The sequence below is a fragment of the Plectropomus leopardus genome, chromosome 18 (genome assembly GCF_026936395.1).
Source record: "Plectropomus leopardus strain MGB_pleo_1.0 chromosome 18, ASM2693639v1, whole genome shotgun sequence".
NCBI classification, from domain to species: domain Eukaryota; kingdom Metazoa; phylum Chordata; class Actinopteri; order Perciformes; family Serranidae; genus Plectropomus; species Plectropomus leopardus.
The window spans coordinates 30,717,501-30,733,803 of NC_142193.1; the positions used below are offsets into that span (position 1 = coordinate 30,717,501).

The following is a 16,303-nucleotide window of genomic DNA, read 5'->3' on the forward strand; positions in this document are numbered from 1 at the left end:
CAGTCTGGAAACTCCTCCAAGGCTCAGCTCAGCCTGCAGGCAGATCTGAAATCTGTTTTGAGCGTCCAAACGGAGTCACATCAGAAGAAATCTGATGGAATCATTTTTCAAAACTTTCCCAAAATCTCCAGATGAGGTTTGGATCTGATCTGTAAAAAAAATCACATTTCATGCACCGTCAGTCTGATTATGATAAAAAAAACAGACTTTGGGCTGTCAGTCTAACCATGGCCTTGGGACCTCCACGGCATCTTCAAGGACCTCCACGGCATCTTCAAGGACCTCTGTCCTTGCTCAAGGACTTCTAAACCCTCATAAAGCACTGTTGCACTTTCTTCTTAAATTGCATATTGCACTTTAGTGAATTAATACTTTTGTTTGTCATTTTTATATATTTTTATTTGGTTTAAACATTTTTATGCCTCAGGAAGTGCTACCTGAATTTTGTTATATTGTTTTCTGACCCTCAATATAATGACAATAAAGCTACTTGAAACTTGAAACTGAAAACTGAACCTTAACAGCATCACCAAGAACCTCTACAGCATCTTCAAGCACCTCTTTCCCTGTTCAAGGACTTCTACAACCTTACCAAGAACCTCTACAGCATCTTTAAGGACCTCTTTCCCTGTTCAAGGACTTCTACAACCTCACCAAGAACCTCTAAAGCATCTTTTTAGGACCTCTATCCCTGTGCAAGGACTTCTACAACCTCACCAAAAACCTCCAAAACATCTGTTTAGGACCTCTATCCACGTTCAAGGACTTCTACAACCTCACTAAGAACCTCTACAGCATCTTTAAGGACCTCTACCTTTCTTCTATGCTCCTACAGCATCGTCAAGGTTCTCTTCCCCGTTCAAGGACTTCTACTCCCTGACAAAGTACATCTGAAAACACAACTGAGCCTAAAGAAGATGCTCAAGGACCTTTAAAACCTGTCATGGACTCCAGGGACTCCCAATAGAGCCTCTAAAACCCCTTTGAGGACCTCTGCAACCTTTTTACCAGACCCCACATTTAAAGGATGCTCCAGGACGCTCATAGATTCTGCTCTCTGATTGGCTAAATGATGTTGATGCCACTAACTGCTAAAGATTAAGCTGTCAGTAACCATAGCACCAGGGACGTGTCAGCTGTTAACCAACCGATGAAAATAAACGAACCACAAGTTAAATTTAGTCGGCTGTGCAGCAGTGTGTCGGGGTGTTTTTATCAGCGAGCAACAGACGAATATGAAGACGATGAACAATTTAAACATAAAAACAAAATAAAAATGAGTATTCTGCATCTAATGAGAGTCGAACTCACAACTTCAGACACCGAGTCAGTGTCACAGTGAGCTCCATGCCAAGAGAGAAACCAGAGATGCTTCACAGTCTGACTGAGCCGACCACCAGGGGGCAGGATATCAGCTGTCTGTGCATGGAAAGGCAGATTTCAAACTGCTGCCAAAAATTCACTCATCAAGACTAAACTCTGAGAATCTGCAGACTTCATCTAGTCAGCACAGAGATGTTGATCATTTGTTTTTACAAAGATTGATTTGCTCCACCATTTTCCCACAGACTGCTATAGTTTACATGAGGGCAGAATTCAAAATGCTGACAAAAATTTAGGGTTTTTTTCAGGATAAAATTCTGAAATGTTACACACTTAATCTACCAATCTCTATTTTTTTAATAACGTTGAAGTTTGTTTTTAGCAAGAACTTGCAAGCACATGTTTACGGAGGTGTTTACAGTCAAATATTTTGATGCACCGTAGGATCCATTTTTGATAATTAAAAAAAAAAAAAAATGTGTTGGACAGTCTGAAGACACCCTGCAGCAAGTTTGGTGTCAGCTGAGCCCAAAATGTGGGAGGAGATCGGTTTAACAGTTTTACAGTTTTTGATTAAAAAAAAAAAGAGATGTAATTCATAATTTGCAACAAAGTGAAGCGGACAAAAACATCTTCATACATGTTGGTGTGAGATGCAAAGCTGCAGCACGTACCAATGATTTGTTATGAATTGCCCAACATTTTTCTGAATTTACTCCGTAAAAAAATGGAAACGTCTTCATTTACTGTTTAAATGACCAGAGTCTTATTTATGAAACAGTGCAGAGGATCCATGCTGAAAGTGTACGTGCAGAAAAAAGCCAAAATTTGCAAATGCCAAAAAATATTCAGATCTATATGAAACAATGTGAACACCTGAAACTTTGCAATTTCTTTCTATGAATCCCAAATCATCTTCAAATTGTCAGCCTCAAATCCTGCCCACTACACGCCCACCAAGCGCCCTTTAAATTTCATTGTCTTAAGCCTTAAAACACAGATCCCATGACCATCCAGGTGCACCTCACATGCACGAGCCGGTGTAAACAGGAAGCAATACTCTTTGGCGTGACCAATCAGAGGACACGTTATGGCGTATAACGCCCAGTCAGAAAGTGAACAGGGGTGCTCATGTCAACGTTTCCAAACCGCTCCATTTCTGCCTCACCACAGTAAAACGCAGTGCCCGAGTTTTCAGAATAAAACCGGGACAGCAGCGTTTCCAAAGTGCTCTGTTTTAGGGTCCGATTCATGGGGACGCCACGCTGAAACGCAGCAGTATAAATGCATCTGAAATTTAAAACAGAGTCATGTGGACGTAGAGTCACCGCAGTTTATAGCATCACACTGACTGTTTCACAGCTCGCCAACATGATCAGCAGCAGTAGGCGGGTTTCTATTAACCCTCAAATTGCATGAAATAAAACTGCGAATAAAAAATATGCCTAATGAAAACACATCAGTTTAAAAAAAACTCCAAACCGCAGTGGGAAACCCTTTTGAGTCTTTTCTAGGTCACATGATGCTGTGTCTATGTGCTTGTCAGTAGGAATTGGCTCCCTCATGATGCAGCAGGAGCTACAAGAGCTGTTATTGCATCACATAACTCTGAGAAAGTTTTGAATCCACAATTCCTCTGAAATCGTGGACTATCAGCTCCCAGAAATCCTTCATACGTGGCCACTCCCACGTATAAGGGGCTCGCCTTACCATCATGGCTCCATAAGACGCCTCCGTGGCCTTGGATTGGAAATAATGACGGCTAGTTCGGTGGCTGCAATAGAAATAAAGCTGCTAATGTTTTGAACATCCATCACCATGGTTACTGGGATGTTATTAACAGTCAGCTCTACATTGTTTTATCAACTTTTAATAAATATCACTGAAAGTCTTGAACAAATCTGTGATGGAAACTTGCCATCTGTTTAAGTAGTAACTGTAATGTGATTACTCACTTGAAAACAGTAAAGTGTTACATTACTGCATTACAAATGTAATGTGATTACACACAACTGTACTAACTGCCCCCAAAATGTTCATATGCAGGTTCAGAGTTTCCATACAGGTGAGGACATTTTCCCGTCACTTTTGTTTTGTCAGATCACAACTTTTTCCTGGATCTTGTTTTGTTTTGCAGGTTTTATTAATGAGATTCCTGGTGTGTTTGTTTTGGAGAGGGAGGCACGTCTGTGAATAATTCAGCTCCTGAACGACAAACACTGAAGGAATTCTCACCAGGAGAAGTTTCAGCTGGTTACAATCTGCCATCAAACCCCCCGAAATCTGACACACTGGAGATTTAACCTTTAGGGCGCACTTTAACATTACAAACACTCATATGTACATGAAATTAACTTTTCAAAATCAAGCTTTAAAAAATGTTATACATTGACATGATATATTTCTTTAACCAACATCACTCCTAATTCATTAATGTTCTGAATTTTGACCCTTTAAATGACAGGTTTTAATCATGATGCCACTATGTTTTTTTATGAACAAATGAATTGTTTTCAATAAACCACATGCTAAGTGGATACTTCTCACTGCTGACAGTCTGTCATCAGGTGGAAAATAGTCAAAATGACAAATTCTGAGTCAAAAGCCCAAAATGACACTCAGAAATAATACAAGTCATGTTTTTCTGCTTTGATGGCTGTGGGATCAAAAATGTCAGTTTGAATGGGTTTCAATGGAGCATTTTTGGACCTGAACAGTCTGAATGTAACTATTTAGTTTCCACAGTGTATTTTAGACTTATTGTAGGAGCTGAGCTGGAAATTCACTGATTACACTCAAATACACAATCTGGACTACATTTATCACATATGCACGAACATACACACTATTATCAAAACATGAGGAATGAAAAGAGAGTACTTCTTCCGCCACGTCCCAGTCTGATTCTAAATACTGAGTTAACAATACAGCAACCTTTACACCACACTGTGTTTGCAGTTTTATACTCTCTGATATGATCACACTTTTGTACCATCCAAAGTTAATCAAACTACAACTGAAGACCGTTTTCAGATAAGAAAACTACTTGTTTTTCCAAAGATTTAATAGCTCTCTTTTTTGTTTCACCTGCTCAACATTTCATTGTCAGTTTTCTTACAAAATGAGCTCGCAGTTCGTTTGTAGGCGAGTCAAGACACAGAGCCTGAGCTGCACCCGATGACACATTCCTGCCAACACACACACACATACACAGACACACAGACACACAGACACACACGCACACACACACATTAAGTCAATTTTATTTAAATGATGTTAAATCATAAGAAAAGTTATCTGAGGACACTTTTTCATGTGTCTCGTGTGGACCCTTTAATTTAATTTGCAAAGACCTAACAACTATCATATGATCGAGCACTTGGCGAAGGAAAAACTTCCTTTTCACACACACAAAAAACCCAAATCTGAACCAAAACTCAATTCTGAAATCACACAGTGTCCCCACAATGTAGGTGTGAGAACAGACTGACGTCCCCATAAAGCTGGTTAACAAGCACAAAAAAGTTTCCCCTCCCTGTTTTTGTATTACAAACCAGTTTTTAAAGTTTAAAGTCTAAACTATCAAACTTTAACACAAAGCAAAAACACAGACACACACAGAGATACACACATGTAGGCAAAGAAAAGAAAAAAAAACACATAAAAACAAACACACAACCAACAGGAAGGAGACAAAACTGAGTCTGAAAAAGTTCCAACAACCTGACACACTCACCTCCATGGGAACACACACACAGATATCTATAGATGTACATGTACAGACAGATATATTGACAGGCAGACAGATAAATAAACATATATATGTGTGTGTGTGTGTGTGTGTGTGTGTGTGTGTGTGTGTGTGTGTTACCGGCAGCAGAAGTCAGATCCAGCCATCCTGCTCTTTGTGTGTTTGTGCTCTTGTATTCCTGAAGGGGCGAGTCCAAATCACTCAAACAGGTTCCTCTCTCTCCCTCTGACCCCGCCCCTCCCTGACCTGCCTGTCTCAGCATGTCCTCCTCCTCCTCCTCCTGCTGCTCCTGCTCCTCCTCCTGACTTCCTGTTGACCTGCAGCTCTCTGTGCAGACCATAGACTGTAAGTCGGACCCACGGCGCCCTCTGGCCGCACTCAGCAGGCGGTGCATCGTCCGATGAAAACAGAATAATCATGATAATGAGATAATAAAACAGAGAAAATGTTTTTTTTTTACTGGCGTGACATTTAACCCTTTGAAACCTGGATCTACATCACTTTTCTCGTGCTGCGTTCACATGCCCTTTACAAGCATTTAAACCTCTCTCTCCTGCACAGGAAACAGCATCGAACAAACCAAATTGATCCAGACCGACAAAGACCCAAATTTAAACAGGTCCAAGAGTAACATCCAGTCATGATAACAGTGTGTCAACACAGTAGAGAATCAGTTATAATAAAATAATAATATAAAATAAATAATAAATAATAATATATAATAAATAATAAAAAAGAAAAAACGTACCTGCTTCAGAGAGAGCAGATTTTTGTTCTTCAGCGGCTTCTCTTCATATTTCCATCTGCAGAGCGGACAGTAAAAACACAAAACTCCCAGCCGGGAATTTAGACAACAACAATAATGATAATTATAAAAACAACAACAACAACAATAATAATAACAACAGCAGGTATGTATTTTTGCCTACTTTATTCTTTTAAATTTTTGGTGATTTTTCGTTTTTTTTTAAAAAAAACTTTTGTGATTTTTTTTTTAAAAATGGCTACTTTTTTATCTCATTGATACTTTTTGGTGATTTTTTTCTTCGATTTTTTGTGATTTTTAGAAATCATCTAATTTTTTGTTTGTTTGTTTTGTAAGTCGTTTTTTTAAGAACCCATGCCCTCTGCAGACATATTTTCTTGAAAATGTTGACCTATCTATCTATTTCATTCTTTGAAAATATTTGGTGATATTTCTTTTCTTTTTCATTTTGTAAAAATGTTTGGTGATTTTTTTTCTGTTTAAAAATTGTTGCCTTTTTTTTAAAACATTCTGCATACTGATCAGGCGTGACGTGTGGTCAAATTTATATCACAAATATATCAATTTTTAATCAGTTTTTTTTTCATTCATGTTTTGATTTTGTTTAAACCAGTTTTTTTGCTTGCTTACAGTGGTGTTTATGTATTTTTTTATAAAAATGTCATCCATAGTATTTTTTCATTCATTTAAATTTTTCATTTTCATTGTATTTTTTCCTTTTTTCTGTATCATGTAATCTTCATCTCTCCTTTCCCTCATCTTTGCCTCTCTCTCTTTAATCCAATCGTGTCTTTCTCTCCTCCCTTCACACCGAGCGCCCTCCTCCTCCTCCTGCTGCTGCTCCTCCTCCTCCTCTCAGCTGTCCTTGGTGCTGCTGTTTCAGATGGAGGCTGCAGTATTCTGCTGAGTCGTGGTGAGCCAGCATCCGCTCGCTCTGTCTGCAGCCTCAGACCCTCGGAGCAGCTCCACGACCCCCCGCCGGGAAACTACAGCGCCCACAATCCTCCGGCCGCAGCCCAGACTGTTGCCAGGCCTGCAGCGGAGCCCCGTGGAACCCTGGGAGTCGCGGTCCTCACTGAGCAGCTAGTGGGGGAGGCAGAGAGAGAGAGAGAGAGAGAGAGAGTGAGTGAGAGAGAGGGAGGGAGAGAGAGAGAGGACATGTCCACCGTCAGAGGGAGAGAAGGGTGAGTTGATCTGTTTTTCATTTTTCAGCTCTCCTCCCTCCTTTTCTCTCTCTGCGGCTGTTATCATCATTTTCTCCTCCTCCTTCATCCTCCTCTTCTCTTTCTGTCTGTCTGTTTCTGTCTCCATCATCACTCGTTTACTCTGTTTTTCACCCTCCATCTTTTCATCTCATGCCTCCCATCAAACCTCCTGCTGCTGATGCTGCTGTGTCGCTCTGACGCTGCAGTTTCCCGGTTCAGATTCAGTCCTCCGGGAATCAGCGGCGTGTTGGCACTGTGTTTGTCTCATCACATCTGAGAGTGTGTGTGTGTGTGTGTGTGTGTGTGTGTGTGTGTGTGTGTGTGTGTGTGTGTGTGTCTGTGTGTGTGTCTCCACCCAGTCTGAGCTCACACATCAGTCTCATGTTGACTTCAGAAGGTGTGACCGGAGTTTACATACAGAACAACAATAACGTGACACAATTGGACGTTAAATGACCCGACACTGACAGATAACATGATAACATGACATCACACGTGAGAGGACACAGACAGACGGACAGATCCAACACGACAGCAGCTGAAACAACATGACGTCGTCACAGGACGGTTATTTCAAACACACGGCCAGCCCAAACCTGACACCAGGAGCCGACACGACGAGACAAAACACCACATGATATAAGAACATATAACATAACATGCCATGAAATACAGGACACGACAAAATATAACATGACACAACAATTTAAAACACAAAGGAAAAATCAGGACTAAACAAGATATAACATGATGAGATAAAACAGGATAAAAGATAGAACATAACAAGAAAAAACGAAAAAGAAAAAACATGAGATGAAATCTGACGATGCAACATGTAAAAGAACACGAAAACACATGACACAATACTAAACGTGCCAACAACATAAAACACATCAGCAATTTACAATCAGACACAAAAAATGACACAAGATAAACAGCATACAACAACATAGGCCGAAAACACAGTGAGATACAACATTAAATGACAAGATGTAACATAAAAACACATAACGGGACATGAAAATACATTACATGACATAACAAGGCAACAAAAAACACGATACAACAATTTAAAACACAACATGAAGAAACGAGACATGATAAGATAAAATATGAACAGATACAACGCAGAAAGATAAAAGACTACAAGACAAAACACAACAAGACAAAAAACGACAAGATATAACACGACATAACAAGACAAAACATGACCAGACAACAGGAGCCCCACTTTATTTTAGTCTAAATGTTAAACTGCCCCTCTCCATAATGTTGAATAAAGAATAGTATTGGCCCCAGGACGCCTCCCTGAGAGACCCCACAAACTATCAGACAGAAAAACCATAACATTTGACGAAAGGATTGACTGCCCCTAACCCTTAGGAACAGTTTGTTAACCCTTAGGAACAGTTTGTTAACCCTTAGGAACAGTTTGGTGCTTCACTTTTTGATCTTTTTGTCTGTGTTCATGCATATGGCATACATTCTGTGTATTTGAGTGTAATCAGTGAATTTGCAGCTCAGCTCCTACAATAAGTCTAAAATACACTGTGGAAACTAAATAGTTACATTCAGACTGTTCAGGTCCAAAAATGCTCCATTGAAACCCATTCAAACTGACATTTTTGATCCCACAGCCATCAGAGCAGAAAAACAGGACTTGTATTATTTCTGGGTGTCATTCTGGGCTTTTGACTCTGAATTTGTCATTTTGACTATTTTCCACCTGATGAGGTCATTTTGACCATATTTGGCATATGGAGGAAATACATGCTATTTCCACTAGGTGACCTGTCACAGTCAATGTAGCTGCTGATCGCTGACGTATCCCAGACTGTCAGCAGCAGCAAAGACAAAAAAAATCTACTTAGCATGTAGGATATCGAAAACCTGGCATTTCAAGGACTACAGTTTTGAAAATTAATGTAGAAAATCATATCAATGGATGATGTTTTGTAAAGCTTGATTTTAAAAAGGCGGTTTTGTGCGCAGAGCGGTAATAGTGTGTGTGATATTAAAGCGGCACCTGAAGGGTTCAATTTAACGTGATCTTTGGTCCATCTTTTGATTTTTGTCGTTTTCTGTCTGAACAGAAACTGCTGAGTCATGTCTGCCGGCCTGGACGATACAGACAGCGTGTTCGGTGAGTCGCACACAAACACATAAAACTAAGTAACTGAAGTACAGGTCTTCGGTACAAATTTAAAGTACTTGCACTTTACTTGAGTATTTCTGCTTCACTCCATGTACAACGCCACTTTCAACAAAGTTGGGACGCTGTGTATTTTTTTATTTTGTGTTTGTATTCTTTTTTCTTTCCTTGTAAGACGTCTTTGAGTACTTAGAAAAGCGCTATGTAAGTATTAGTATTAATATTATTATTATTATTAGTAGTAGTAGTATTAAAAGGTAAAATAAAACAGAATGCAATGATTTCAGGCTTTTTTTAAACCTATATTTGGTTGAATGCAGCACCAGTGATGAAATATTAGAGATGAAAGTATCCTGCAGGAAGTGATCAGGTTCAAATGATCTTTAGTCTTGCTCTTTCAAAGTTCATTTGGTCTCAATATGATTGACCCTGCTTTGTAGATATCTTTTTGCAATTTTTTAAAATTATTATTGCTTTTCCATTATTAGTATTTTTTATTTTACCTTACATTATTATTATTATTTAATTATTATTTTCTATATATTTTTTATTTTTATTAGAATTTGTATACTTATGTCAGTGAATGTTCCTTAAAGTGAAAATTGAAAATAAAAAGTTAAAAAAAGTTAATTTTTTGATGAATGGTAAAAAAAACCATTAAAAATAATAATAAATATAAAAAATGTCAGATCTGATCCGCCTATTTTCTGCTGAACGCTTTTTTGTGTGTTTGTTCTTCATCAGCGGCTCCTCTTATCCTCCTTTCTTCTCCTTCTTCCAGTTTCTAGCATCATCTAATGTCCCCCCAATATAATTACTCATCTCCCCCGAGACCTCCCCCTCCTCCTCCCCTCTCTAACGTCTCCTCTCTCTCCTCCATCCTCTCACTTATTCACTCTCTTTTCTCTCTGTGTCGACATTTCACCACCAGAACCTTCACCTCCTCGTCTCTCCTCCTCTCTGCTCCTCCTCCTCATTTACCCCCCCCAGGGAAATAAACTGCAGTCGGGGGGTTGTGGGGGAGGAGACACACAGGAAGTCTTTAGATTTTACACGCTTCATGTTCAAACAGAAAATGCTGATGGTGAAAATAATATCAGTTTAAATATATTTCACCTCTCATGAAGTACTTCACTTCATCTGCATGTTTTTAGATTTAAAAAATGATAATTTCATGTAGTTTTGGTTTAATCTTCTCCTTAAAACACGCTTTAGTACGACATCAATAAAAGCATCCGGCAGTGAAACACAGAGAGCTTCATAAAGATGTAAAAACAGAGATTTTGAGTTCATTAATAATGTGGATTTACAGAAAACTGCCAGGCTATAAAAAAAACCCCCAAAACTGATCAGTATCAGTTCAGAACGTGAAACTTTCCTGTTAGCGCAGTTTCGTTCCTGTTTCTTGTGGAAAATAAAATGTTCTTTTCATTTTCTGACTATGCTAAATGGTTATCTTTAAAAATCACCACAAACATAAAAAAAGGCCTTTTTTTCTTTAAAAATGGATCCTTTTGTTTTTTTTACAAAGCAAACAAACTGCCAGAACATTTTAAAGAAAAAATATCACCACATTTTTTAAAGACAAAAAAATCTCCAAAATCTTTTCTCTTTTCTTCTCCAAATCTTTTTTTAAGAAAATAAAATCGCCAAATGAAAAAAAGTAATTAAAAAAGAAATCACCAAAAATTTTAAAGAAAAAATATTACCCATTTAAAAAAAAAATAAAATACAAAAAATTTAAAGGAAAAAAATGTAAAAATTAAAAAAAAAAAAAAAAAAAATTAAAAAAATATATACAAAAAATTGTAGAAGAAAAAAAAAAGGAAAGGAAAAATGTAAAAAAAAAAAAAAAACCACTTTTACAAGATGTTGTCAAGTTCTAACAACATCAAACTCTTGTTATAAGAATTAACTTATTTATCTTGTTATAAGGTGAAATATTTCAAGTAATAAATATGAAATGTGTAGCCAAGAAAGAAAAGGGAATTATAAGGAATTATACGTCAATCTGATCATGTTTTAATGCGCTCAGGCCGGCGCTACAAAGCACCCCAAACAAAAACTAATGAGTACATCTTTTATTTCTTCTGCTATAAGGCTGCTAAATGTTGACAGTAGTCTTTTTTAATGACTGTTTTATTTTCGACTCGCATGGTTGGTTTCTTACTGGGTCTCTTTATTCACGTGGCTGTCAGCCCAAACACATCTTCTATGAATGTATACATTTTGTTGTGGTTTTGATTTCTTTAATTTATTCTGCCCGGTATTCGTGTGGGTCAGTATGCTCGGGACCATACGAGGTGCCAGTGAGTATCTGGCCCATGTACTGATTTCTCTGATGTACTAATACTGCTGAGTGTTGCGTGTTGTCTGTCGGTTTGTGTCTGGTCTGGGCAGAATTGCCCTTTTGGGATACGTAAAGTTGTTTGAAGTTGAAGTCATAACGTTGTGCACTTTGAGGACAGTTTGGTCGGACTTCACTACGAAGAGGGATGAACATCCGCTATTACTCTAAAGGGTTAAAGGTTCAAGACGGGTGAGGTCGCAGTGAGGGACTCCATAATGCATCATGTTGATGCAGGTCCTCACATGTGCAGACTGACAAACGTGCGTGTGTGTATTGGTCAGTGTGTGTGTGTGTGTGTGTGTGTGTGTGTGTGTTTGTGTCGGTCAGCATGATGAATATTTGATGGCACTCTGTTGGGCTGAGTGTGTGGGGGGGGGGGGGCTCATTCTGTTAAAACTTGAGTCGTCATCAGAAATGAAGCTGCAGCTGTTATAAGGGAAGCACACACACACACACACACACACACACACACACACAGGGATTTTTGGAGACATTAATGTTTTCATTTCATGGCTAAATTAACTGCTTGTGATGGTGCGCGCACTCAGAGACTGTTAGTTAACGGGGGGGTTTGGTGAATTCTTCTGTTTCCGCTGAGCGTGTCGGTGAGTCCCGACAGGTGAAGGTGTGTGTCGGTGTTTCAGACCTGAACGAGGTCCCAGAGACCGAGCTGCTCGACAACAGCATCCAGAAGGGCCGCGCCCAGCTGTCCGTCAAAGCCCGCCGCCACCGCCCGTCCAGGTCCCGTTACCGTGACAGCGTGAGCTCCACCGAGGGCGACGACAGCCTGGACAGGAAGGTACAGCGTGTTTTATTATTCATTCATGTCAACAGCTCAACCTGACTGATGACATCACCGTGACATCATACTGGTGATTTCATAAGTGTGTGTGTGTGTGCGTTTGTGTGTGTGTGTGTGTGTGTGTGCGTGTGTGTGTGTTATCAGGACAGTCCGTTACACTCTGCCCGCTCACCTCTCCACCTGGCCATGCGAGGCTCCTCCCCCTCTCCTGATTCGCTGCTGTCAGCACGAAGCCCCGCCTTCTCTTTCGACACACCGCTGGTGAGACCAATCAGAGCTCAGGACAGGTCGTCCACATGATGCTAATTAACGCTAACTAATAACAAACAAACAAAAGACGATGCCTCACTGTGATTGGTCAGGTGCGGCGCTCTCCAGAGGATGAAGAAGCATCATTGGTGGCTCCACCTCGGGGGCGGTACCATCAGCTGACCAACGCCACGTCTCAGGAGGCTCTGGTGACGCCCAGCAGCTCACCGTCCAGGTCCTGCCCCTCCTCCGACTGCCGCGTCTACATGAGGAGGAGCAGGAGGCCAGACAGTGAAGGTACACACCTGTAAACACACACCTGTAAACATAAACACACCTGTAAACACACACCTACAGACACACACCTGTAACCAGAAAATGTGTGTGTGTGCGTGTTTCAGTGTTGGTCTCTGACTCCAGTCGGGACACCAGTCCGGCAGACCCCGGCAGTCCGACCGTTATCTTCGACAAGAAAACCAAAAGACGTTTCCTGGACCTCGGGTGAGACACACATCAGATTTAAGGATGTTTCTCAGATTTTAGGACATTTTTTGGATTTGAGGATGTTTTTTGGATTTTGAAACACTTTGTCGGATTTATCAGAGCCCAGATTTAAATTGCGGGTCGTCGGTTGAGTTTACTGACATATTTGTATATTAATAATAAAGTTGTGGTTGATGTGATGATGTTTGCGTGTCTCTGTGTCTCTCTGTCTGTCTCCGTGTCTCTCAGGGTGACTCTGAGGCGTTCGTACATCCGTGTGAGGAAAGACAAGTCCAACCGTCTGTCTGTGGGCAGCAGGTGAGTCCATCATTGAAGACACTCGTCCGTCCTCACAGGTCAACATGTAACACGTGTCCTCCTTCGTCCTCAGAGACACGTCTGAAAGTCCGTCTCGTTCTTCGGGATCCTTTGTCCCGTTCTCCTGGTTCAGCGAGGGACGGGGGTCGTTGTCCTCCGCCGGGACTCCCCCTGCCTCCCCCAAAGTCCCCCCGCTGAGCTCCCCGAGGCCCCGCAAGTCTCACTCCCAGGTACAGACCCCGCCCCCTGTGATGTCACAGCGTCCACACTCAGTGAAAATGAATGTTGATGCAGGTTCAGAGCTCAGAGCCTGCAGCAGAGATCACATGACCACAGTGATGTATGAACACTCACACACACACACACACACACTCACTCACACACACACACTCAGTTCCTCTTCGCTCAGAGAAAACAGCTCCATTAAACCTCCATCAGCTGCTAATGGCTTCTGTGTGAGTGTGTGTGAGTGTGTGTGAGTGTGTGTGTGAGTGTGTGTGTGTGAAGTAGTAATGCCCTAATAAATTGGACGTACAGTCATTTCCACACAAAGCTCATTAATGTGGACATAAGCTGTAGGGTTGGCTCTGAGGGGCTGGCTCTGAAGGGCTGGTTCTGAAGGGCTGGTTCTGAAGGGCTGGTTCTGAAGGGCTGGCTCTGAGGGGCTGGTTCTGAAGGGCTGGTTCTGAAGGGCTGGCTCTGAGGGGCTGGCTCTGAGGGGCTGGTTCTGAAGGGCTGGTTCTGAGGGGCTGGCTCTGAGGGGCTGGCTCTGGGGGGCTGGTTCTGAAGGGCTGGCTCTGAAGGGCTGGTTCTGAGGGGCTGGCTCTGAATTCTAAAAGGCAATAGGACAGAATGGACTGAAACAGGAAGTAGAATGAAACTCTTACTTTGTGTTTTCGTCTTTCAGGAGTCCGTTCTCAGCGAGGAGTTCTCTCCTCCTCACACCTCTCCTCCTGACTCCTCCTCCTCCAGGTCCTCCCATCCATACCACACCCTGTCCCAGTCCTCCGACGAGGTAACACACGACACACACTCTGATAGTCTCACATGTTGTGTGTCCTGCAGCCTCAGACAGACGCAGAGCTCTCAGATCAGTCACATTCATCAGACACAGTTTTCTCCTCTTCCTCTCTCTCCTCCTGTCTGTCCTCCTCAGCCCCTGGAGGAGGTGTCCTCTGCAGTGTCCTCGTGGACGACTCAGCAGGTGTGTCAGTGGCTCCGAGGACTCCACATGGAGCAGTATGTCCCAGAGTTCACTGCGAGGGACGTGGACGGACAGCAGCTGCTGCAGATGGACGGAAACAAGCTGAAGGTGAGGGTGAGGAAGAGGAGGAGGAGGAGGAGGAGGAGAAAAATACTGGATAAAAAGGTGAAATGCCTAAACTTCAGGGAGTAAATGAGTTTTTTACCCTAAATGTCCAAATCTGACGCAGGGGGAACCCCAAAGCGTCACATTGGGACGTGATGCAGCATCATGTCTGACAGCATGCTGGTTGAATGTTTGAGGAAAACATCAGAGTGAGACGTCTGTCCTCGTCCTCTGCAGGGTCTGGGCGTGCTCAGCTCGTCCGATCGCAGCGCTCTGAAGCGTCGCATCAAAGATTTCCACTCTGCAGCCGAGAAGGAGAGAAAAGCTCTGGACAAGATGGAGAGACAGCGAGAGAAACAGCGGAGACGAGACAATGAACAGCGCAGGAACTGAGGACAGACACCAGACCAGAGGACAACGAGGGAGAGGACTGACGATAACAAGGGAGAGGACAATCTCTGTGTGTGTGTCTCTGGATGGAGGTGTCCCTGTACGGAAGACAAAGAGTGGAAAAGTCATAAAAAGATCAAATGAACGTTTGCTCGTTTCAGACTTTCTTTTGAAGTCTTTTTCTACGGTGGCTCCTGAAGGACAAATTCAGCAGATTACAACAGCTGTGCCTTGTTGACAATTTGTTTTTTTCACAACAAAAACGTAAACCCTGATAAATAAAGAACAGTCCCTGAGTCCTGTTCTTGTTGTTTATATATCTAAAGTAAATTATCTGAAAGACGGAAATATTAACAATTTCAGATTTGTGCTTTTCCTCCTCCATGTTATTTTGTCCTTCTGGGCCACCGTAATACTTTAAAGGACATGTCTTTTTACTTTCCCACAATCCACTGCACACCAGGGACTGTGTAAGGTGCGTTCAGGTGCGTTCACCGGTCATTAAAGCATGTTGAGTTGATAAATTCATCACAGGCTGTAAATCTGAAAAAATATCAAAGTATGGAAGCCAAGAAAGGCCAAAATGATTTGACTTTAATAACCCCCGATCGCCTCAGTGTGAGACTGAACTTAATGTTGAGTTTTTACATTTAAATATCTTAATTTATGTGGTTTGAATTCTCCTCTTTGAAATGATAGAAAGGTCACTGTGAATTTAAAGTTTATTCAGATGTTAAATTCAAAGATGTGAGTTTCAAATAAATTAAAACATAAAATCCAAAGAGTCATTTTCCGATCAAAACACTGAGTAAAAAAATAAAACTATATTTAACTGGTTAAATTCAGACAACAATAACAGGAGCTGCATGTTTGGAGGGCATGTTGTCTGTCTTTAAACATTTTTGCGAATTTTATTTCTTAAAAACTTTTTGTTGATCTTTAAAGAAATATATGCCATTTTCCAATAAGATTTTTTTTTTAAATTTGATGAAGAAAAACATTTGGCTTTTTTTTTTTTATTTCTTTAGGGTAATTTTTTTCTTTAAAAACTTTTGTCAGTTTTTGAAGAAAAGAACAAATGATTTTTTTTTTAATCAAAAAAAAAAATTGGTAAAATATTATCCTTTTTTGTTTTCATTTTTGAAAGTCAGCAGAGCTGAATGGAACGCACCCCGAGACACAGACAGACAAACACCAACTCAAAT

General features: G+C 41.0%; 2 protein-coding genes across 4 annotated transcripts in view; one reads left to right on the top strand and one right to left on the bottom strand.

Annotated features, from left to right (window-relative positions):
* Positions 1 to 5,960, bottom strand: part of arhgap27l (Rho GTPase activating protein 27, like) — a 27,839-nt gene extending 21,879 nt beyond the window's left edge. For both annotated transcript variants that reach the window (XM_088069272.1, XM_088069271.1), the window contains exons 1-2: positions 5,823 to 5,960; positions 5,195 to 5,401 (exon numbers count right to left, since the gene is read on the bottom strand). The gene's annotated coding sequence lies outside the window, so the exon portion shown is untranslated. The remainder of the gene's footprint in view (positions 1 to 5,194; positions 5,402 to 5,822) is intronic.
* A 759-nt stretch (positions 5,961 to 6,719) lies between these two features.
* On the top strand, positions 6,720 to 15,874 carry samd14 (sterile alpha motif domain containing 14). Of its 2 annotated transcripts, none has more exons than XM_088069273.1 (11): positions 6,720 to 7,024; positions 9,139 to 9,188; positions 12,192 to 12,346; positions 12,494 to 12,610; positions 12,712 to 12,895; positions 13,000 to 13,099; positions 13,331 to 13,399; positions 13,473 to 13,629; positions 14,307 to 14,414; positions 14,556 to 14,711; positions 14,946 to 15,874. In XM_088069273.1, the coding sequence occupies exons 2-11, from the start codon at positions 9,152 to 9,154 to the stop codon at positions 15,099 to 15,101; spliced, it is 1,239 nt and encodes a 412-aa protein (XP_087925399.1). In that variant the 5' UTR covers positions 6,720 to 7,024; positions 9,139 to 9,151; the 3' UTR covers positions 15,102 to 15,874. The 2 variants fall into 2 exon arrangements, with proteins under 2 accessions (XP_087925399.1, XP_087925400.1); XM_088069274.1 differs by having other exon boundaries at positions 6,853 to 7,024; positions 14,833 to 14,970.
* Positions 15,875 to 16,303: the final 429 nt, after the last annotated feature.

Coding starts and splice junctions, on each gene's coding strand:
- samd14 (XM_088069273.1), top strand. CDS start 9,152: ATGTCTGCCGGCCTGGACGATACAGACAGCGTGTTCG. Junction 12,611..12,711: donor TCTCTTTCGACACACCGCTG/GTGAGACCAATC, acceptor GTGATTGGTCAG/GTGCGGCGCTCTCCAGAGGA. Junction 12,896..12,999: donor CAGGAGGCCAGACAGTGAAG/GTACACACCTGT, acceptor TGCGTGTTTCAG/TGTTGGTCTCTGACTCCAGT.